The sequence below is a fragment of the Branchiostoma floridae genome, chromosome 2 (assembly GCF_000003815.2).
Source record: "Branchiostoma floridae strain S238N-H82 chromosome 2, Bfl_VNyyK, whole genome shotgun sequence".
Classification (NCBI taxonomy): domain Eukaryota; kingdom Metazoa; phylum Chordata; class Leptocardii; order Amphioxiformes; family Branchiostomatidae; genus Branchiostoma; species Branchiostoma floridae.
In genome coordinates this window covers 30,583,479-30,606,969 of record NC_049980.1, presented here as the reverse complement: position 1 = coordinate 30,606,969, position 23,491 = coordinate 30,583,479, and the positions used below count along the sequence as shown (strand labels likewise).

General features: G+C 42.5%; 1 protein-coding gene across 1 annotated transcript in view; it reads right to left on the bottom strand.

Annotated features, from left to right (window-relative positions):
- Positions 1-23,491, bottom strand: part of LOC118409753 (neuroendocrine convertase 1-like) — a 34,442-nt gene that overhangs the window by 3,468 nt on the left and 7,483 nt on the right. Inside the window, exons 2-13 of the mRNA XM_035811037.1 lie at positions 12,183-12,287; positions 10,289-10,420; positions 9,646-9,792; positions 9,260-9,336; positions 7,973-8,061; positions 6,229-6,401; positions 4,072-4,284; positions 3,250-3,350; positions 2,551-2,778; positions 2,033-2,187; positions 1,470-1,603; positions 941-1,081 (exon numbers count right to left, since the gene is read on the bottom strand). Of these exons, the coding sequence (XP_035666930.1) occupies positions 941-1,081; positions 1,470-1,603; positions 2,033-2,187; positions 2,551-2,778; positions 3,250-3,350; positions 4,072-4,284; positions 6,229-6,401; positions 7,973-8,061; positions 9,260-9,336; positions 9,646-9,792; positions 10,289-10,420; positions 12,183-12,287 (1,695 nt within the window). The remainder of the gene's footprint in view (positions 1-940; positions 1,082-1,469; positions 1,604-2,032; positions 2,188-2,550; positions 2,779-3,249; positions 3,351-4,071; positions 4,285-6,228; positions 6,402-7,972; positions 8,062-9,259; positions 9,337-9,645; positions 9,793-10,288; positions 10,421-12,182; positions 12,288-23,491) is intronic.

The window sequence follows — 23,491 nt, the reverse complement described above, 5'->3', positions numbered from 1 at the left end:
CATGAATTGCATCCGTACGATCCGTACGAGTTAGTGAGTTTGTCATGCTCAATTGGTTTTTGAAGTTAGATGTGCTACTATGGATTTGTTCTGCCCTCAGTTTATTCTAGTGACACGGAAGAAGAGTGAATGATGTCACTGGAAACGTCCTGAAGTAATTTCCGTATATTATCCAGTTGTAGGTATTGAGTTGCCTTGGCAAACCATAATAAACGTTTCAAAGGTTATTTCTTAGAATACGTATGATAGTTGAGTGTCAGACTGAACTTACGAAGGTTTCATCAAAGTGATAGAGTTGCTCACACGGTTGCTTGTTCAGTCCCAACATTCAACATTTGCAACATAATCATGCTTTATAGGTCATCAAGAAACCTTGACATACGGTATATAGACTATTTAGTAGTCAGAGTCCTACAATATACCCGCCCCAGGTAGTATATAGAGTGGAGCTCATCTCCTATACTTTACTCTTAGTCCACACGACCTTGTACAACCAGCGCAGCAAGGGGCTAGTCCACTGATAGCGGTGTGTTAAACTACCATACACTTCCCCAATGCTGAATGCAGCGGAGAAAGCAGCATTGTATGAAAGTGTTTGGTATGACTCGGCCAGGGATCGAACTCACGACCAATCGAATATGAGGTGAATTTGATCATTGCACACGTTAGAGAATATCCACATCTCGCGAGGTACACTAATAATACTCAGTAAGATTTTTACCCTAGCTTGGCCGGTGGTGGTTGAAGCAAAACGAAAATGGTGCATGAAAACAACAAAAAAATATATATAAAAAGTTTGAGTGCTATAAGATATTGACATGATAGAGATTGCTATTAATCTTACAGCTGGGATGAGCTGGGATTTTGGCCACCCCAGCTTTGAACTGCTCTAGAGAAGTGGCATCTACCATAATGTAAGGAAAGACAGCATGTTCCTTACTATTTCCACATTTCTGTCGTCCTGCACGCGGTTGTAGTCAGTGTACACCCTCCCTCCGGACTGGTAGGCCGGCTGTTCCGGGGTTCCGTGCAGAATCAGCACAACATCCTTCACAACACCGTTGTTTTCCGCGTGGTCAGACTATTGGTCAACAGGAAAACAAAACAGATGTAACAACGTATCGGCAAAACAACAATTTCTAGTAATCTGTGAGTTGTCCCGTGATTATTCATCTTGTCTCTGGACCAAGAGCTAAAATCTTTGCCTTTGTCCCTCACCCGGTTTTCATCTGGTACTGCAAAAGTCGTAGACCTTTTTGCTTAAGATGAGACGTTTAACCATGGTCCATTGTCCATCGTATTTGTCTAAGACGAGAGGTAGGGAAATTTCCCCGTTACAGTAAATCTGTATATACAGTACGGTAAAAATCAACTTTATGTATGTATGTTTTGATCTGGCTGTGTCATGATGATAAGCTCTTCAATTTGATGATGTTCGAGATTACATTCTGATTTTCCCTTCCACTGACCTTGTCCTCTATAGTGAGTGTCCACTTGCCCTGCGGCTTCTCTCCCCAGTTGTGAGTGGACATGAAGGGCCAGTCCTGGAAACCCATCTGAGACTTGTCCTGACGGCGGGTGTCCAGGAGGGTGGTGCTGGTTCCTGAAACAAACAAGGGAAATCATTATGGAAACCCATCTGTGTTTGTAGTTATCATGCTAAACCTTCGTCTAACACAAAGATATATACGGATCAAATTTTCAACGACCACTGTCACCTTCTTCAGGAGTCCGAAGTAGTGGGACAAATAATGTATATTAGATGATTAGCATAGCCTTAGCTGTTTTGTTCCCCCATCGTTCAATGGGAAAACTACAACTTTTTATATTTCAACTTTCTTTTTATATATATATATCGGTATAACAACTGCATCTAACCCGTGTGGGCACTGGTCAACGTGCCAATGAAAATTATTCATTCAATCATTCATTGTTTCAGCACCAAGGACAGGTAAATAATGTGTTCATTTTAGATACACTGTTTATCACCCAGGCGTTGGAATGTTTACCATAGAATATGTCTTGTTCTCACCTGACGGTGACGTCAGCACTATCCTCAGGTCCCCCCGGCGGGTGTAGTCGATCGTCGTTTTGACCTGCACGTGCTCCAGAGCCTCCACGTGGTTGTTGCCATGGCAACCATCAGTCTCCATCTCTATGGTGATCTCCTCCCCGTTTCCCAGGTCCCTTTTCGGCAAGAATCAAACTGACTTTAGTGATAATCATCGTTGTAACCAAGTTATCAAGAAACAAAATGACTTCATTGATAACCGACTCATCAACGTTGATAACTAAGTCATCAATACACTATCGAACCTTACATACATTATAAAGAAGCAGGGGCTAGGAAAATTGCTCAGATTTCGTCTAAATGCGCATAATTTTCCATCCATTTAGTTCCTGCCAAACAAGTCTCGATATGGTTATAGAGGCGTCTCATGTTTTGTTCATAAGCGATTTCATTTTTTTAACCAAAATGTGTATATTTCTTTTTATATCCAATTACCGTTGCAAATGATCGTTACCACCTTAACGAAAGTAGTTTCTTACCTCGGCTGGAAGTTCTCAATCCTGACTTCACACGTGTTCTTCTCTGGTACAGTCTTCCACGTCTGCGCCATGTCCACCATCGCCTCGGCGTTCAGCAGCCCGAAGCCGAACCGGGAGTTGACCCACAGGCCGGCGCCGTTCTGGAACCAGCCGGGGTTGCTGGAGAGGGGGTCGTACTCTGAGGTCCACACGATCAGGTGCTGGACGTCTCTCCAGGTCAGGTCCGGGCTAGAAACAACACCAGGAGTTTAGATTCTATTTTTCATTTTCTAATTTCTAGGGTATCCGTCTTCTTCTGTTGCTTTTCTCCGTTAAATGGCCCTTTTTTCTGCATTGCTAGTAGCCACTTCAACTTCTTTGGTCATCTTTATTTGAGGCGAAGCATGACGTTTTTTTCCAGTAGGTATTAGTGCAGAGGGTTATCAAATGGCTCAAATACGAAATAAATTTTACATTTAGTAAGATGTTTGTTAAAACACTACAACTGAATATGATTCGAAGAACACTTCCGGAGGTTTTCTCTTCTTCAATGTCACTAGCATAAAATGGCACAAAGATTAACTGTAACTTGAAAAAAAACGTTATCAGAGTCTTATCTAGGTGTAGAGGTTTAATTGTATGTAGATACTGTTAACCCGGATGTCTAACCTTCATCGGTGTATGATATGTGGTAAGACGTTAATTGTATAAAGGTCTTACTTTGCCTCTAGAGCCAGTGCCAGCACCCCAGCAGCCAGTGGTGCCGCGGCCGATGTTCCCGTGTGGCTGTCCGTACACTCGTGATGCAGGTCTGTGCTGCTCTGTGCGCAGGAAAACATACACGATAAATTAGATATGATAAAACATCACATATGATATAAAAATGCAAGTACGTGTAAATGTGGGCACGAGGATGGCACTTGTTGGAAGGGAAAGTGTACGCAGGATGTCGGAGTTTTCTTTTTCACAAGCAGTAAAGTTTTACTTCCTTACGTGCATGTGACGTACATGTCCAGTTTGCAGTTGACTTCAATTTGTCTTCAAAATGTATAGTGGGCTAGATATAGGCAACCCCCAACACAGATGGCTTTGGCAACTAACTTCTAATCATGGTCGGCTATGTGTGACGGGGCTTAACTCACAACCATGGTCTGGAGAAGGTCATGAGGCCAAAGTCGGCTATGTGTCCAAACTAACGCTATGTTGTAAGTGGAGCAGCCTTACTATTTTCTGGTCCTTGTAATCCCCGCTGCTGTAGACTATGCAAGTATCTAAGCTATGTTGGTACAGGTAGTGGAGCAGCCTGCTGGCCAGTTTGAGCAGCCTACAGCCCGATTGATATTCCCCGAACATAGCATCACACTTGCTATTTTCTGGTCCTTGTACTCCCTGCTGCTATAGGCTGTGGACATGCAGGGTATAGAGGCTTGCTATTTTCTGGTCGCTGCTGTAGACCATGCAAGTATCTAAACTATGTTGGTAGTGGCCCTGGAGCAGCCTGCAGCCCGATTTAATATTCTCCGAACATAGCTTCACACTTACTATTTTCTGGTCCTTGTACTCCCCGCTGCTGTAGGCGGTGGCCAGGGTGGAGGCGCACTTCTCGCCGTACCATGGAGACCGGCCCTGCTGGGACGCGCTGCTGATGGACACCGTGTAGATAGAGCTGGTGTACCCGTCACAGTCGCAGTTGTCGCCGTTACTGCCGCCGTTACCGGACGCCCAGGCAAAGATGGACCCCTTTCCACCACGTCCCTGGTAAATATGTATTGATTGACATATTTATATTGCCATTGTTTCTGGCTGCAGCCATGGGTGGGCTCCCCACACGAGTTTTAGTTAGTTTATATGGTCTGTAGGGTCAATTAACGAGTCAAAATCATGGCAGGGAGCAACTTCACTCAGTCTGGTTTATGGTTACGGTTGTTCCCAGGGAACAAAATGTCCCAGCTAGTTTAAATGCCTTTGTTTATTCATGAAAGGCTCAGATACCAGTTGTCCCAGTCGCAGCTGCTGGACGCCCAGGCAAAGATAGACCCCTTCCCGCCACGGCCCTGGTAAACATGTATGGATTTAGGTATTTATATTGCATTTCAATGTGCTTCTTTGAACCTTTGTTAATTCGTGATACGCTCAGATACCAGTTGTCACAGTCACGGGTGCCGGGCGTCTAGGCAAAGATGGACTCCTTACCACCAACGTCCCTGTTAAATATGTATAGATGGATTGATTCATATTGGGTATGAATAAGTGATCATTGTTGTTGTATGTCTTCTTTATGTTTATTTGTGACGATTGAATCGGTCAAAAGTATGTTTTAGAAACTTATACTTTATGCACGGCACATTGCCTCCAAACTTTATTTCCATTGCAGAGTGGTTTTTGAATTGTGATAATCCAGAATACCGTTCAAGGTGCAGCATGTTTGAAGGTTAATTGTTCTATGATTGTATGTCAGCTAATGTACTATAAAGAATCCAAAGCATCCTATGAAATGATTTATCTGTAACTAAAATCTTTAAAATCTTACCATCTTGGCAGTCAAGCCAGAATAAGCTTGCAGCTGTCACCTGGCTAGATGCATCGTTCTCAGAACGTTACTCTTTGGTCCTATAGATTTTTTTCTCATAGGTTTTTACCTTTCAGTAGTTTTACAATGGAGGCACCTGTTCGTCTTTTGTGTTTTTGACAACTAGGCTTTAATTGTGGCGTAATGACCAATCTTACGCTAGCGTACTTCGTCTCAGACGCAATCACACACACAGCCCTTTTGTTAAGGACTGTCTGCGCCTTTCTACCACGGTATTCAGAAGCTTATCCACTTTCTTTATTACCGTCCGTTGCTAAACGTAATGAGGTGGTAACCATTATACTCTTTGCAGCCAAAAGCAAGACTGGGACGCCCAGTACATTCAAAACCTACTGTAACTATTAAAAGTCGGTCTTTGTTGGTTGTATTGTTGTTAAGTAACTCAAACTATTGATCGCTTAGATAAAGATATTAGTATAAGACAATGTCTCAACAACAGACACTTTTCAGAAACATAACGTTGCGTTACTAGCTGTAGAGATCGTGATCGGACCCTGGCAGAATCGACGATTCTACTGGTAAATTAGAGTCTCTGTCGACTGAGATCAGGATCAGGATCTCTGCCAATAGGTAATACAATAGGTGATTATTCCAGTAGAGATCCCAATCAGATTCTATCGACATCTGATCGCCATCTCTACCAGGGAAATATTCGGTTCTGCCAGATCACAATCTCTACCCTAAAACATGTATTTAAATCCAATAAAATGCCAATTTGGTGCTGAACTCCCGAGCCAGTTTCTTGGGCCCCTCCATCGATCAAAATCAGGATCATGAGATCTGCCAATACAGTTGGCTATTCTACCAGTTGAGATCCCAGTCTCTACCCTAAAACATCGATTCGAATCGAATAAAACATAAACGTAGTCCTGATCTCCCTGTCTCCCTTCTCGAAAGCGGCCCGAGCCATTTTGACCCCCCCCCCCCCCAAAAAAAAAGGTAGGGATCACGATTGGAGTCTACGTATATCGAGATCGGTTCATGATATCTGTCAAGACAATCGGCGATTCTACTGGTAGAGATCCCAATCAGATTTTGTCAACATCTGATCGCCATCTCTACCCTAAAAAATGCATTCGAATGGAATAAAACGTAAACTTGGTCCTGACCTCCCTGACTCCCTTCTCGAAGGCAGCCCGAGCCAGTTTCTCCGGCCCCTCCACGGTCTTGCCGTCGTCGTTGGGTCCCCACGAGGCGCTGTAGATGTCCACGTGCTGGATGTTGAAGCCGATGGAGTTAGCCTCCACAGCGTCAGTCACCACTCCGTCCAGCATTCGCACACCTGTATAACACGGAATAATCAATGAGTAAAAGTTTCTTACTACGGGGATAATTGTTCTCTGCGCGTGTGTTTGTTTGTTTGTGTTGGTGTGTGTCCTTTTTCCCCCGTAGCTCTATAGACTTCCGACAAACGTAGGTAACAAGTGCGAAAATTTGTTCCATACTTGCTCCGCACATTGAAGCGGTGAGGTTTACTTTTCATTTTTACCTCATGGCGGTTCGTTCAACACCTGGCTGTGGTGATAACGAGAACACACATGGCGTAATTAGCTCTATCTGACTGACAAGCCTTGACATGACATGTGTATCTATTCACAACGATAACGAGTCGCGTCGGCGTGCAAGTAGTGGGTGTGCTACTTTAATAATACAAAATCTTTCAAATGTGTTTTGTGGCTGTTGATGAGGGCGAAGGTTTGTAAAAAGAAGACTTGGTTTGAGTGACGGCTAGAGGCCGCACGTGGCGGATCGAACTCCACGTGGCAAGAGATACACGAGACGTCCTACGACGTGTGGATAATACTAATACTCTCCAGGCAGAGCTTGGTGGGGAACCTTTTTAAAATATGCCCCATTTTCTCTTCTACCCGGCGCAACAAGACAATATGGGTAGAGGTGAGTGTAGCTATAATCACGTCTCATACTTCGCAAGTTCGCAGGCTTTCAAGAATTCACAGATTATAGGAAATGAATGAAGACCTTTGTTGTACATTTTTGCCCAGCCGAGCTAAGTACAGGTCACAACAAATACAAAACATTTATACAAAAATATCACAGATCAAGTCTAACACAGAAGTTCGCTTCTTCTCGCTTCATGTTTAAAAGCGTAAAATGGGGGTCCCGTATTCGCGGAGGTGCCTCGAGCAGCCAACCTCTCCCTGTAAAAATATTTTCTGCCTCTGAAACAGCAAGGAACCTTGCTGCCATATGTGCTACTAGGCACTACAAGAGCTGAAGGAACGACCGAATCAACAAACGAATCAAAGAAAGTTGGCGGTATTGCCTTGTTCACGGCCTAAATGATAATCATTTAAGAACACTTGACAAAGAAGACATGCCCATTTTAGGCGTACTGAAGGCAAACAGAGATGAACTGTGCTCCCACTGCATCGCCCCCGCACCTGCTAATCAACGTCGCTTATCCTGTATCAGTTTTAAAGTGATTTCGAGTGCAAACCTTTCTGGACGTTACTTATGAGATCACTTTAATGTCAGGTGGTGTTGAGAAACGATCCCTGTATGGTAAACGCCAGGATTCTCAAACGTTTCAGTCTCCCGCAACGCCTACCCGAGACTTACTGGTGCTCAATCAAGTAGCTAGACACAAAGCCTTTGGCTGTTGCCCGGCTTTGCGATGGGTTAGCATGATCAAGTCCAACTTTTCTGCCAGACACTTGAGAAGCAGTAAGGATTTAGAGGGAGAAATTTATATAGAAACAGAACAGGTCATGCCGAAATTAGTCTGTGTTTAGAATCCCGGTAGTTTCTCTGTGTTTTAAACTTCGTCTTTGTTACCAGAAAATGAGATCCACCCACGTCTTCTTGTATACAACAGGCCTGGGATTTTCTTACCTCCTATTCTTGCATTAAAAGCTATCCCCACGCCGCACTCAGAGTTGTTGGCTGCCATGGCGATCTCCCCCGCGCAACGGGTCCCGTGCCTACGAGAAGGAACGTTTATAATGATGATTAGATAGTTGATATCATAAAACTACATAATATGAAGATGTCTTAAGTGATGAAAACATATATATATATATATAGCTAGGACAGGACTGCACTTACAAGACTGAGTCATAAACTGAGTCGAAAGTATGGTTTCGACTTCTTTTTCTATGTTATGACATGTTATGTTATATGTTTTGTTACTTATTAACGAAAACATAAGTTTTCCGTTTAGCTAGCACCGACATGTGTTTTCGGGATGTTTGCTACATACCATACAGATCCTGAAAGCACCCCGCATGAATCTCTATGGAGATACTGCCTTTATCTGCTGTTACCAGGCAACATTCATGACGTAAGCTTTGACCTTTTGCTTCTTTCTTTTGTCCAAGATTCATCTTATCTTGTTACGACTTGGAACGGTTGAAGTTTGACATGCGACAATTATAACACCGTGACGATTCTTTCGTTTACTCCCTCGGTATTTGATAATGCCAATTACTAAAATCAGAGTGGCCTAGCTGGTAAGCAACATAAGGCATTTTTTATACATTAAATAGGTCTCCAGAGGAACCAGCAAGTCTGAATACATCTGACACCGACCGTATGAAATACTAATTATAATGTTGTAGTACAATGAACTCTGACGCAAATGCTTGTTACATGTAAACTCTTAGGCGGTGTGTTTTGTATCAGCTGACGTAGCTTGACGTACCAGGCGGGACGTAACGGTTTATGACCCGTCCCGAGGTGCATTATGGTGTCATACTGCCTGGTCACTTGCTTTCAAGCTACCGAGTGATCGAAGCGAACCGATATAAAGGTTCTTCTGATTGGCCTACGTCGTCTTGCTATATGATAATGTTCTTTACGCCAAAAGTTACTCAAGGAACTAGATATGATTTTGGAAATCAAATCCAGATATACCTGGATATCTAATTATATCTGGATATGATTTCCAACATCATATCCAGTTGCTTGAGTACTAGTAAATACTTTTTGGCGTATCTTATTACCTGGATGTCTAATTTTCATCGACGAATAATGTTCTTTGATTCGCAACGTCAATCTTAAATGTTAATTTCCACCACTACTTTGCACACTCAACAAGTTGAATGAAAGGCCGATAGTTCTGATGCTTAACAAACCATCTAACCAACATGCTATGGACAAAAACCGTGAGTAGGTACTCACTTGTTTTCGTTCGTTTCCTCGTATCTCGGCTGCGGGTCGGCATCGTTGTCGTTGAAGTCAAAGCTAGCATCGGGATCCTGCAACAGAAACAATTTCATTGCAACATTATGACATATCATAACAATGCATCATAACGTATCATACTAAAAAGGCAACGTTAAAACGCAGAATGTTTTTCACGTGGCCATGTGTCAAGCTAGTCGCACAAAAAACTCTACTACTTATCACACCGAACCTCTACACATCTAGCTAAAAGCGTTGTTTGATGCTATCTAGTGAGTGCGCTCCTATAGCACTTAGTGGCAAAAAGTCTTACAACACTTCAATCATGGGTTGATAACCCTGGAACACGAAGGAATTACTATTCCTTTTTCTTTGAGACTTACATAGTTGTCCACGAGGTCTGGATGGTCCTTTTCGATCCCGTCGTCCAACACGGCGACGACGATACCTTTTCCCGTGATGCCCTTTCTCCAGACCGGAAGTACGTGCAGGTCTAGTTTGGGCAGGTTTGTCGAAGTTCTCGTGTCGTGCTGTGTTAAAAAAACACGAACATTTCTTGTTGAGGATGATATGATAGACATAAAAACCTGAGAAAAGATTCTTTCAAGGCTTCCTTAAGAAACAGTTGAGAGAATATTCAACTGGACATTCGTGATATGATAATGCTCTTAATAGCAGTTTTTGACGAAACGTGGGATATGACACATGCATCTTTTCAGTTGACTGTAGATGTGCTATATAGAAATATAGTCATTGTACAACAAGAAGAGAAGTCAGATCCACCATCGAGCACCACACAGCAGTCCCTAACCTGGAACTGACAGGGCAAATGAAAGAGAAGAAGGCCCAAGAACAGCTGGAGAAGGGACACTGAGGAGAAGAGCATCAGTAACAGCTGACACGACCCGAGAAGGAAGACCCAGAGACGTGTATAGTGGAGAACTATCATCGGTGGCCTATGCTCTGACCGGGGCAAAGGGCCCAAGTAAGTAATTAAGTAAGCACAACAAAAGCCGAATCACCTACCAGATACCACTGTTTCTCCCAGTAAGGGTCGCGGAAGGTCATGGGCTTGTTGTCTTCTGATTGGCGGTGTTCCTGGGGGATGGGCCCTCTTTTACTCCGGGCTCGGCCGACCTGCTGAGCCACCCATTGTATCTGTGAAACAACAAGTCTGTTATTTCTGCATTCAAGAGGTGCAGAAAGGGACACTAGTGTGGTAGACTAGTATCACTCACCAAGTTGACAACTACAGCCATGTGGCTACCACATTAGTGTCAATGTTACTACCTCACTATTGTCAATTCTGCAGGTACAATGAAGACTACCGCACGATTTTCCTATTTTTTTTACTTTCTCGTCATGTTCACCATATCGGGTGGGGGTCTTTTTAAAAATCAAGCGAAAATTAATGAGCGAGCTGATGTCATCCGCAGAATATACCTGCTGGGCATTAACTAAACGTTTAAACCGGTAAATATTTCTGGAACAGATTCTTTTCCTAGCGACTCTTTCGGAAGTCAGTACGACGTTTTGTGACTTAATGCTACACCTATCTCAGTGCCATCATGCATTATTTGATTGTTCCAAGGTCTCGCGGAACATTTTACCATAGGTTTCAATTTTTGTTTAGTATGCTTTTAAATGATGGATGAGCAGTATAATATTTCTGATCAAGCAAGATATGGTCGAAAATTCAAATAACGCATGACTGACGTCAACTAGAAAACAGCATATATTTTCCAGAACATTGTTTCAACAGTAACTTGTGTTTTCACCGTCCACGTGGCTAGATAGTATCAGGTACATAAGCCGTAGCATTTCCCCCACCCGTACGTCAACCCGATTTGGAAGAGCACAGTGATGATTTCCCCCGCTACCAACGTCAATGTTACTTACATGTATGCTGTCTACATTTATGTACAATTAAAGGTGGCATGACACTTAAGGCTTCAACACACGCTGCGCTTACATATTCAAGTAGGCTGTCATGCGTCATATTCTATCTCTGATTCCACGATTACCTGGCACGTGTGTATTTGAAGTTTTCGTGTTTACGGATAAGTTGTTGATCATCCTCTACAAGTACTATCCATGAGGTACAGATCGCAGCTTGATATTTTTTGCATTCGTCATGTCGCAGCATGATTCTGTATGTAAGGCGTTTACGCATTTGGAATTTCTATTCAGTAAACTAAAAAAAAGTCATAGATCTGCGCGATCTTTGCTGTTATACAACCCATCCCTCGGCACGGGAAAAGGTCTAAAACGACACAGATCATTTCACTATTTCAGCGCCGACTTATCCCCCATTAAATAGAAAAGGGGCGGCACAAGAAGTTACCTGTCTGCGAAAGAACCTGTGAATACTGCACGTCAAACATGGTGGCAGACGAACAGCATTATTTTATTTCAAAGTGTATCTTCTACGAACACGAAAAAGAAACTCTTTCCAAGGGCTATGGATATCCATCATGATCTCTCCGCGTTTACAAAAAGGGAATAACTCTTAATTCAACATCACAGACAAAACTAAGATCCTTCGTCTTCCACAAGTGACAATCCCACAAAAATAAATCAAACCCAATAAGTTAGAGTTAATATTTAGACTAGAGCAGTCATATGGCATACTGTCTACGTTGTTTGTCCGTCCTTACTAATGGCCTATACAGTCTTTTTTTTCTGCTCAATGTATGGTTTGATTACTTCTCGATTATAGTTGAAGAAAGATTTGGTCATGAAGAAAGAGTTAAAGTTGAAGTAAAGTTACTGTTTTTCTGTCCTGTTCTAGTTTTTTTCTCGTAAATGCTTTTACTTCTTGTTTTACCCGATCTTGTTGAACCTGAACACAGTGTCCTTGTTAATGGGCAATAATGTGCAATTAACATATTGTTATAAATGTATCGTGTCCCCGACTCACCCTTTCGTCGTCTCCCAGACGCTTAGTGTGCTGATGCGCCCCTCTGCGGGACCGGTGAGGCACGTCTTTGTGTCTGAAGAGGTAGTGATCCTCCAGGTTCCCTATCTGTACAGGCAGACACAGAGAGCGGGAATTAGCACATTAGTGAGAGGTAGTGAGAAGTACGGATCCTCCAGGTTCCCTATCTGTACAGGCAGACACAGAGAGCGGGAATTAGCACATTAGTGAGAGGTAGTGAGAGGTACGGATCCTCCAGGTTCCCTATCTGTACAGACAACACAGAGAGCGGGAATTAGCACATTAGTGAGAGGTAGTGAGAGGTACGGATCCTCCAGGTTCCCTATCTGCACAGGCAGACACAGAGAGCGGGAATTAGCACATTAGTGAGAGGTAGTGAGAAGTACGGATCCTCCAGGTTCCCTATCTGTACAGGCAGACACAGAGAGCGGGAATTAGCACATTAGTGAGAGGTAGTGAGAGGTACGGATCCTCCAGGTTCCCTATCTGTACAGACAACACAGAGAGCGGGAATTAGCACATTAGTGAGAGGTAGTGAGAGGTAGTGATCCTCCAGGTTCCCTATCTGTACAGGCAGACACAGAGAGCGGGAATTAGCACATTAGTGAGAGGTAGTGAGAAGTACGGATCCTCCAGGTTCCCTATCTGTACAGGCAGGCACAGAGAGCGGGAATTAGCACATTAGTGAGAGTTAGTGAGAAGTACGGATCCTCCAGGTTCCCTATCTGTACAGGCAGACACAGAGAGAGCGGGAATTAGCACATTAGTGAGAGTTAGTGAGAAGTACGGATCCTCCAGGTTCCCTATCTGTACAGGCAGACACAGAGAGCGGGAATTAGCACATTAGTGAGAGGTAGTGAGAAGTACGGATCCTCCAGGTTCCCTATCTGTACAGGCAGACACAGAGAGCGGGAATTAGCACATTTATCAACGTCATGACAACATGGCTGCGGTGGAATGTGGTCGTAATTAATTGATTGATTAATTAATTAATTACTCGAATTTCATTATTCTAGGGTTTCGCGAGAGGCGTTTGCCAAATCTACAGCGCAAAATTGCGGCAGGTAGAGAGTGAGAGAGAGAGAGAGCAGGGATCATCAAATTCATCAACTTAATACCAACATGGAATGTGGTTGCAATTAATCAATGATTTTAGTTTTATCATTCTAGAGTTTCTGTATGTATCCAGCAGTTCCGCAAGAAGCGTTCGCCAAATCATTTCAACTCTACATCGCAAAATTATTCTAGGGTTTCTGTATCAAGCAGCTTCGCAAGCCCGAGAGCCGAGATCATCAAATCCAACCTGGCGGATGCGGTCCTAATACAGTAACGATTTGAAAGACCAAGGCGCGCAGCTTGCAACTCTAGATCTGCAATAGGCTGATGCCAAGTCCACACCACTTTATCATGGCAAACGACCATTCAAAGATGGATTTTACGCAAGGAACGACCAAAAAACTTAGTTTGTTGGGGTCTTGCAAAATCCTACCACTACCAGATTCTGGTCTTCTACTGTTCCAACAGGTAATATCTCCGGCATATGAAGTTTATGCTGCTTTAGTTTTCAAATTTCATATTCACCCACATCCTTTCATGTCCCCCTCCTGTGCCATTCAGAAGGACTGCTAACCAAACAATGCGATACGGACTGCCATCCTTGTTTCATGGTCCAGAAATACCGTCGACAATCGATACTCTATCTTGTAAGCCAGGTGGTGAAGTATACAGGAGTCAGGACAATTGAAAGCGGTGTACATCTACTCTTGTTGCCAGAGTATCGGTCAGACACAGACCCATTTCCTGGCTACTCTAAGATCTATAACGTTATGCTTCCCAGTCTGGTTATAGACCTCGGGTAAACTGGTATAGAGGGACTCTTAATTGTGTACATCCGGCTCCCTCTCTCTGAATGAATGTACTCAAAGATATATAGCCTTACGAAGTTTTCTTCTAATTTTTACCTACCAGGCATTAACGTTTAAATCTATCTGTATCCGACGCTGCCATAACTGGGGCTGATACCTTCCTGCAACCACTACCGTATGTTCCCGGATAACCCGGAGAGCCTTTATAAAATTAGATGTAGTGCATTACATTCAATAGAACTACAGTTTGGGAATAAATCTTCCATCACGAGGGATATTTGTGAAATCAAGTATTGCTGAATGCACCTGTCGGTTGCAGTTCAGTGCGCCATGGCCAGCTATACCATGAACTGTTAGTATCAGCTGTGTTCCTGTGGAACTGATAGAGTTCGACTGCCATTTCGTAACAAGCATCACTTTAGCCTTCTACATTACCCAGATAATGACTATTCGCTAACGTCTTCTTGACTTATTTTCTTTCAAAGTCTGAAACCAAACCGGCTCCTACAGCTCCAAAAAGCCAGGGGTCCAAGGCTACAGCACTTAACCTCTGTCCAAAAAGGCTATCTACCACTCAAAACCTACGACCGTTGCATGGCCTGAACTCGAGATATAAAAACCAGAATTTCCACGCAAGTACTACACAAAGCCGATAGGGGGAGCCAAATTCTAATCACTTCAAGACCTACCAACATACTAAATACTAACACTAACCATCTTCTCCTTCTAAAGTTATGCTGTAGACAAACAAATAGACACACATACACACAAACAAACGCTACCGAAAGCATAGCCCTGTATCGGTGAAGGTACTACACTGTACTTTGGAGACAAAGTCGACAAATGTCGTGCATACATCCGCACTTCCCGTTAGAAGACATCGGCCACAAGACAGACACGGCGCGCAAGTTGTCACGACAGGACTATTACTCCCGAAACAGCTCACCGGAAATTCCCTCCGACATATGCTTAACAAAATCGATGATGAGTCTAATCGTATTACACAATGGCAAGAATGGCTATGCCGTCAGGAAACAGGGATTAATTGTTGGAGCGTTTTATGTATTTTCTAATCTGAAAACATCATGGTCTGCTCACTCGCTATGGCAATTTCGTTTTTTTTTCCACAATGACCACACACTTTGCATTCATGGTGCTTTGTGCGGCCTAAAGACCATTCTTGATCACTAATTGGCCTCTCAGTCTGTCTCGTTTGCCGCATGTTCCTTGAAAGGAGAGGGCGGCGATCTTGCTTTGTTGGTCTTAAAAGCCTGTCGCTTCTCCCCAAAATGCAATGACATAAAAATCGTCAACTTTACGCTTGCTTCATTGATTTTAGCAAAGCATTTGATTCTGTTTGGAGAAACGGCCTCTTGTTTAAATTGAGTAAGCTCGGTATTGGTGGTAAATTTCTAAAAGTAATAGAAGGCATGTATTCAAAGACTATAAACTGCGTTAAATCTAAAAATGGATTGACTGAAACTTTTGTTACTAATTGTGGTGTGAGACAAGGGTGTAATTTAAGCCCTACATTATTTAACCTTTTTCTTAGCGATATTGTGTCCCAATTTGACGGTGCTCCCTGTAATCCTCCATTTATGTATAACAAAACTGTCCCTTGCTTGTTGTATGCTGACGACTTGGTAATTTTTTCCGAGTCCAAACAGGGATTACAGCATTCCTTGAACAATCTGGAAAATTATTGTGCACTTTGGAAATTAAAAGTAAATCTTAGGAAAACAAAAATTATTGTATTTAAAAAGGGTGGCAGTCTACCTAAAAACTGTTCTCTCCTGTTTGATAATCGTGAAATAGAAATTGTAACTTGTTATACTTATCTCGGTATTATTGTGAGTGCAGCTGGCACGTTTAAAGCTAACAACAAATACCTGAGTGGCAAAGGTCTGAAGGCTTTATTCGGAATAAAACAATCTTTAGATAAAGCCACCGCCTCATTACCAGTTAGAAACAAACTTTTCGATGCATGTGTCAAACCTATTCTACTTTATGGCTCAGAAATCTGGGGCGCATTAAAAAGCCCTAAAACCTGTCCCATTGAATCTGTTCACCTTAAATTCTGCAAACAAGCACTAAATATCCCCAGACCAGCATCTAACCTTGCCACAAGAGCGGAATTAGGGAGGTACCCCATTCAACTGGAAGCCTCCCTGAACGCTATCAAACACTTTCTAAGAATCCGTCAAAACGTGCCAGCTGACAGTCTACAAGCCGACGCCCTATCTTGTCAATTACAACTAGATGCAAATGGAAACAAGTGCTGGGCGTCCGGCGTTCGTAAGATACTGGAGGAATGCGGTTTTGCCTACATATGGAGATCTCAGATATCTCTAGGAACAAACCTATTACCTATAACCAACGCCATCAGCCAACGATTAAAGGATATTTATATTCAAACATTTAAAGCTGAAATACACAATGACAACCGGGACAAATCTTTCGGTAACAAATTACGAACCTATAGATTATTCAAGACTATTTATAAAGAAGAAGAATATCTGATGGTGAAAAACATACAACACAGAGTGGCTGTCACTAAACTCCGGATTAGTTGCCACAAGTTACATATCGAAACTGGAAGGCACAACCGCACCCCTCTGCAGCATAGAGTCTGCCAATTTTGTGATTTGCAACAAGTAGAAGATGAACAGCATTTTATTTTACACTGTAAACTGTACCATAATGAACGGATTGTGCTTTATGAATATATAAGAAAAGAGTTCCCATATTTTGAACACCTTAATGCAACGGATAAATTTCTATTTTTGATGCGCCTAGACAAACCCTGTATATCAAACATTATCTGTTCCTATATCTACACCTGTACAAAGAAGCGAGAAGATGTCGACCATCCTGTTAGCTTAGTACCTTCAGCTAGTTAATTGTATCTTGTTGTTTTTGCATATGTTTGTTATGTCTGTTATCAGTCATGTCTGTTATCAGTGACCTGTACCTAGCCCGTCGAGGCATGAATGTACAATAAAGGTCTTTCATTCATTCATTATTCTACCGGTCCACAAGCAATCGGGGATTTGCCTCCCGTTGATGTTGGAGATCGGGGAAACCTCACTGCCCATTTAGGGCGGTTCAAATGGCTCGGAAAATAGGCCCTGTGGATCGATCCCCGGGTGTATGCGGTTGACCTTTACAAGCGTTTGAATGTGCAGGGTTTACTAAATAGGGGTATTTTATAAGGGAATGATGTATACGGGTCATTTGCATGGACCCATCAAAGGGTGATTAATGCGATTGACGAGTTCGTACGCGTAACGTATGGCGGCAGTTCACATTCGGTTAGTTCTTATAAGTAAGATTCTGTACTTTTTAATAAAGGGACAAAGGATCTTCGCTCATAATTAAAGATTATTCAGGAAAGCAATTTGTCCTCTGATGAGAGTAACTTTACAGAAGTCTCATCAATTGAAACCAAGCAACCGAGATATGCTCCGGTCTGCCAATGGGTCAGGTCACTGACCGCAAACATGCTGATGTAACATTTACGTTGCTATTTCTTACAATGTGAAGAAATATATGTTGCCATTTGGGTATGATAGTGTTTAAGAGTGTCATAGATTGATACATCATTCCTGAGATGCCCAGGGACCACACTTGGTTGACTTTGCATACCATGTGTATCATTCCTTTTCTTCCTCAAACTAACGGTTAAGGAAGCCCATTTCCACCAAATACAATGGAGGCCTCCTTACTAGCTAACTTGCAGCTGTACAAAAGTGTGACAGGTCTTTCAGTGTAATGTAACCAGGTGCTGCCGCGCCGCGTATCTGCGAATCTGGTGTACATGTATTACGCCAAATGACTGTTATATACAGATACATAAGCTGAATAGCATAGGTGGTTAGTTTTCCACCTAGCTGCCTGGTGCTTTAGTTTTGAAGCACATTTAAGCAACAAAGTAACGAGCTACCACCCTGTGATTCTACGTTATCCCGTTGCCATTTGAGGCTTTAGGCTCCCACTGGGGGATCTGACGTACGGCACACCCACATGCAAAAACATCTTATTACTATTTATCAAAGCCATTCACATATAATGTAAAATCATAAGTTACAAAAAGTACACAATTTACCGTGCATGTTTGACAAAAGTATCAAAAGTGATTTGCAATAAAAAAAAGTAGATTGCTTGCCCTTCTAGTGCTTAGTACTATAGTGTAAACTTCTCTCCTGCGACTGTTTCATTTATTAGTGATTGTGGCAGTAAAATAGACGCCTTTTAGGGGAAATTGTCTGACGCCACAGTTTGACACTGGAATTGTGATGCTAGATTACATTCATTAAAAGGTTTCAATGGGAGACCACAGAAATGGCTTTTTTCCAGGAAAGGTCTTCGCCCAGGCATCGCACCTTTTGTTATTACCACTGTCATCCTTTCATTCAGAAGTAAAACTGTTTTTTAGTTCAGATTTAGTACCTAAAATATATAAAATAAAGTTCTCTTGGTCCACATCTTGTGGGTGTGCCTCTTGCACTGCTTTAAGGCTACATTAGTATTGTAATTAGCTTTTTACTCTGTATATAATGATATTTGATAATTTTGTATATAATCAATTCTGTGTATAATTGTCACCGAATTGTATATTCATGTCTACTGACTTTTGATGTCTAATGTTTATTGTTTGATTTTGGTTTCGTATTGTTTTCTATTATCATTTCAGGTTTGGGAGGACAACTTGTAAAGGTGTTGATACACCTGTTTTGTCCTCCCTTCCACTTGTTTTTGCATGTGGTAAATTCAAATAAAGAAATAAAGAAATAAAGAAATAAAGAAAATCAATCACCATCTCATTCAGAAATGAAACTGTTTTTGTTGTTCATATAAGTAACTAATATTAATAGTGAGATCCCCTACTAAGTCTATTTGGTGCGTGCTAATTACATTCTGAAAGCGTGGATGGGTCACGTAATGTGGCCACGGACTGCAGGATCAACCTACATTTTGTACTTTTCAACCATCTGATAGTTTGCGGGCAGTGTTATAATCACCTGAAAAAATAGATTCATGAAAAAATGCATCACCCGAGCAACTTTGAGATAAAAAATCGAAGTGCCTTCATAAGCAAGAATACTTTTTCTCATTCTCACAAAAATATACATAAATGTAGGGATCTGGTTCCCATTTTCAGGGCATCGCCCTCCATTTGTCGCCAGCTGCGACCATGGTTGAACGCTTTGATGTCTGATCTACCGACTGATCTTCTGAGTCGTATCTAAGTTGCCTAAAAACGTCCGCACTGATCCTTGGAAACAGTGTAACAGATAACCAATCAACTGAGAAGAAAATAGGACAACGGCCAAAAAAATCTAAATGTGTCCGAAAATATCAGCCTTAGAAAATGTTTGTAGAACTCAAGATGACAATTACCGAAGCAAAAACGGCCTAAAACGACCTAAAACGGTCAGATGTTAAAGGCAGACAGCACCCGCTAACATTCGTTGGTAACTGTAGTTTCTGTAGTTCAACAGAAATCTTATGCAAATCTAGGCAGAACTTTGAGCATCTTATTATCACCTGGATGTACAACATTCATTGATGTAGTCTTTTGTCAGACGTTGTCAGACGTTGAAGGATTACCAATAACCTCTTGAGGTGTTGGAGGCAGACAGAGACACTCTTGACCTTCTCAAGAGAGGTGTGGAAAGCTGTGACAACTTTTAAAAAACATTGAAATTTGCCGAGCTTATGTGAACAGCCCTGTGAAATTTGTTCTGTCTTCAGACATTTCAGCAGCTAGGTGTCAACTGCCAAGTGCAGTCCTCCCGCAGCTGTGCGGGATGCCTGCAGGACATGGGTAATCCGTGAACTTCAACCATTGCCGTGGCATCAGCTGGTTCCGTGCAAGTGCACTAAACCCGTGCTGTTTACTTTACAGCCTGTTAATGGACACCCCAGACTGTTGCGACGTCTTTTCTCCATTGTTACGGTATAAAGATTGTGTGACAAAAGATTCCCACACTCATCATGCGACACTCATGCATTCTGCATACGTTGAAGCCCGACGTTTGCTCAAGTCATCGTGTCATTTGTCCGTGGATTTAGATTCGCAAACAGTCTATCGTTTCGTCGGCTTTATAGCAAGGCATGGTTGAAACAGATGTTAAAGACGGTATTATGCACTTACACGGGCAAACGGAAACGGTTTGGAGGGCTTAAGGGTACCAGGCGCACTGTACTGTACATAGATGCTCGGGGAAGAAAAAAGGAATCTCCCTGTTTTAAAACCAAGACAGGCTCAGTACTAAGTAAAACGTATGGTTCACGGTTGGAGTATCTGATAGTGTTCAAAATGACATCGAGCAATGGAACGTCACAGACTAAGAACAGCTGGTATCAGCTCGGAGCACTTCCAAGAAACGCCTTGATGCAGATGCTAAGGTCTATGTACGGTCTTCTTCATCCATCTCTTTCATCATCACCAATGGCCTGTCATTGACCCAAAGTCCTTACCCTCTTCAAAGTACGAGTTAGAATTCAAGTCACAAGTTGAGCAAATATCGGCGAAAGCGTTAAATACGGTGCTAATTCCACCTGGCAGGTGCATCGAGCTGTGCTTGTCGACATCAGCGGCGCATGAAAGGCCCAATTTGAACAATAAAGTCACCTATTAAATATTACATCAAAGCGCTGATTTCATCCGTCGGCAATCGCCTGCAGATTTGCAGGTGCAGGAATCGTCACCTGATGTCAGTGCGGCATTGTGGTTAGGGTTGTCGGCTCAGAACCTGGAGGTATTGTAGAGTAGAAGCCGTTTAATTGCACTTCCCATTGCCAGCACATTTTGTGCAATTATCCGGATGAGGCAACAAAGCGAAGCTAGACCGCATCACTACGGGGCACTTTGGGACTCCGTGCAATTAACAGAAGTGTGCAGATATCCGTTGTGCAGGCTTCTACTTTACCTCCAAGTCTTTCGATTGTGACTGAACTATCTTCATGAGTCAGTAACTTTGACATGTCCAATCATTTCTTTTTTTCTAGTTAGATGAAATAAACGCTTCTTGAGTGTAATTTTGTTGAATTGTTGCCAGTCCATTTTAGTGGCGCTGAAAAAGCGAGATGGATGTCACTCAAAACGTCTCGAAGTAATTTCAATTTTTTTTAACCATTCGTGTAGACCTAGTAGGGGACGTCCTCGACGGACTTGGACTAGTGACTTGAAACAATGGTCGGGACAAACGACGAAAAACCTATGTTGATGGCATTGCTGCCCCCATGGCCGGTAAGGCTATGGGACCGATGAGGTGAGGTGAGGAGGTATAGATTGAATTGTATTTGAATATTGTTTACAAAAACGTATAGATAAGGACAGTTCTTGTGTTGTTAGTCGGTACCAGTGCTCTTGAGTACCAAAATGTCAACAACTACCCGGAGTTCAAATCCCTGACAGGTTCAACTGTTGGGAAATGCACTGAACACCGATTGCCTCCCAGGACACAGGTGAAAATGAGTACTAGTACTCAGCTTTGGCTAAAGAAGTAATATGTATACAAGGAAATAAATCCACGCCTCGCGAGGACGTTGAAAGAGTTTAGCTCCATCCAAATGTGGGCGGATCAAATAAATCTGATACGCAGTTTTTACTCTTCAATACAAACATGGTATGTTCACCATGGGTTTACTGCGTATGTAATACAAAGGGATAAAAGAACATGAGGAAGCTTGGTAAATCGTACTTTGACGTTGAAAGTAAAAGTCATGGAAAGTAAAGTATATTCAACGTTGGTTCTTAGAAAGTCTGCAAAGCCGGAATCCTAGAAAAGGTTTGTCTGAACCCTTATTTATTCACGAGAAGTCAAAATCGGCCTGCAGGCCGTTTTTCATTTAGGTCATGAGGGAGGTAAACATTTTCATTCATACGCTGTTCTTTATTCAAATACTCCTTTTTAGCCTTAACAGACAAGGAATTGGCTCACGAACTGAAGCGCTTTCTCTTATTAAAAGGGTGTCCCACGGGGCATGCAGCTGTGCGGTTTTGAAAAGACACAAAATGTCTCACATTGGATAAAAGGAAACTGATAACGAGGTTAGTGATACAATTAGCCCTAGAGGGTGGTGTTATAATTGAACATATGCATTGAGATAATTGCTCACTCCGTGCTGCGGGCCGAATATACCATGGTCTCCACAGGGCTTCAGAACCACTGACTGAGTTTGTACCTAATACGATAACCAGGGGAGGTTGTAAAATGGGACGAAGGATATTTTGTACAATAACGTCAAGCAGTGGATCCATGGAGTAAACAGAGTGGAGATGTGATTGCACATACATTGATAGGTAACCACCTCTACATCAAGACCAACTGGCCAGTAGTAGAACGTCACAAGTGACCACCTGGCCATTGATGTACAGTCAAACCTGTACTGCTAGTGATCACATATACACAAGGACCACCTGGCCGCTGATATACAAATCAACGTGTACGAGTGAACAACTCTACATAAGGTTCACCTAGCCAATATGAACATTTTTGGTGACCCCTTACATGCGCATTTCCAATTGACACAAGGATAAAGATTTTTATCCTAAGTGACCAGCTGTCCACACTGACCAAATTTCATGGGTTCTCTGGTCAGCTTGGACTGTATACTTTTGGACCAATATAAAATTTTGAAAAATGCACTAACATTAATTCTAAACTACCACCACCCAAAAATCTAGTGCAAACCGACCTTAAATCGGTTTGCAATTTGCACTAGATTTTTTAGTGGGGGTATTACAGAATTGATGTTAGTGCATTTTTCAAAATTTTTATATTAGGCCAATAGTACAGTATAACAATTTTGCCACGTTTTTGACGGGAGGTCTTCGAAATAGAACAGGTGTGGGGCTAATGGTGTTCGACGGGAACGATCCAGGACGCGGCGGTTTGTTTGTTTGTTTGTCTTTTGCATACACTTCTGTAAACCGCCTTAATGTGTAACACACCAGGTTTGTACTGAACAGCACAAGCTGCATATCCGGACAGATTTATTTGATCCACTCACACCGGGAAGGACCCCTACTCTTTTCGATAAATGCTGTGTGTTCTTTAACGTGCTTTAGCTGTGGCTCTCCTCAAACACGGGACCTCCGTTTAATGTCTTTTCCGAGGGACGGCTCTAACCGAGGCTAGGTACTTAATTCTAACCTGAGTGAAGTGAGGAGAGTCGTGTTAACTGCCTTTCCCAAGGGCACAAGAACGGTGGCACCTCAACGGATTCAAGCCCAGAACCTCTGGGTTTGAACCAAGAACCTCTAAGGTTGTTAATCAAGCCGTTTGCACCACATGGCCCCACTGACTGTACGGCTATACCGTACAGCTAGAAATTTACCGGGACAGCTGATCTATGCAAACACCTCCTGCTTTATATTCAACTACGTAATACAGATGGTTTAGTACAGATGATGAT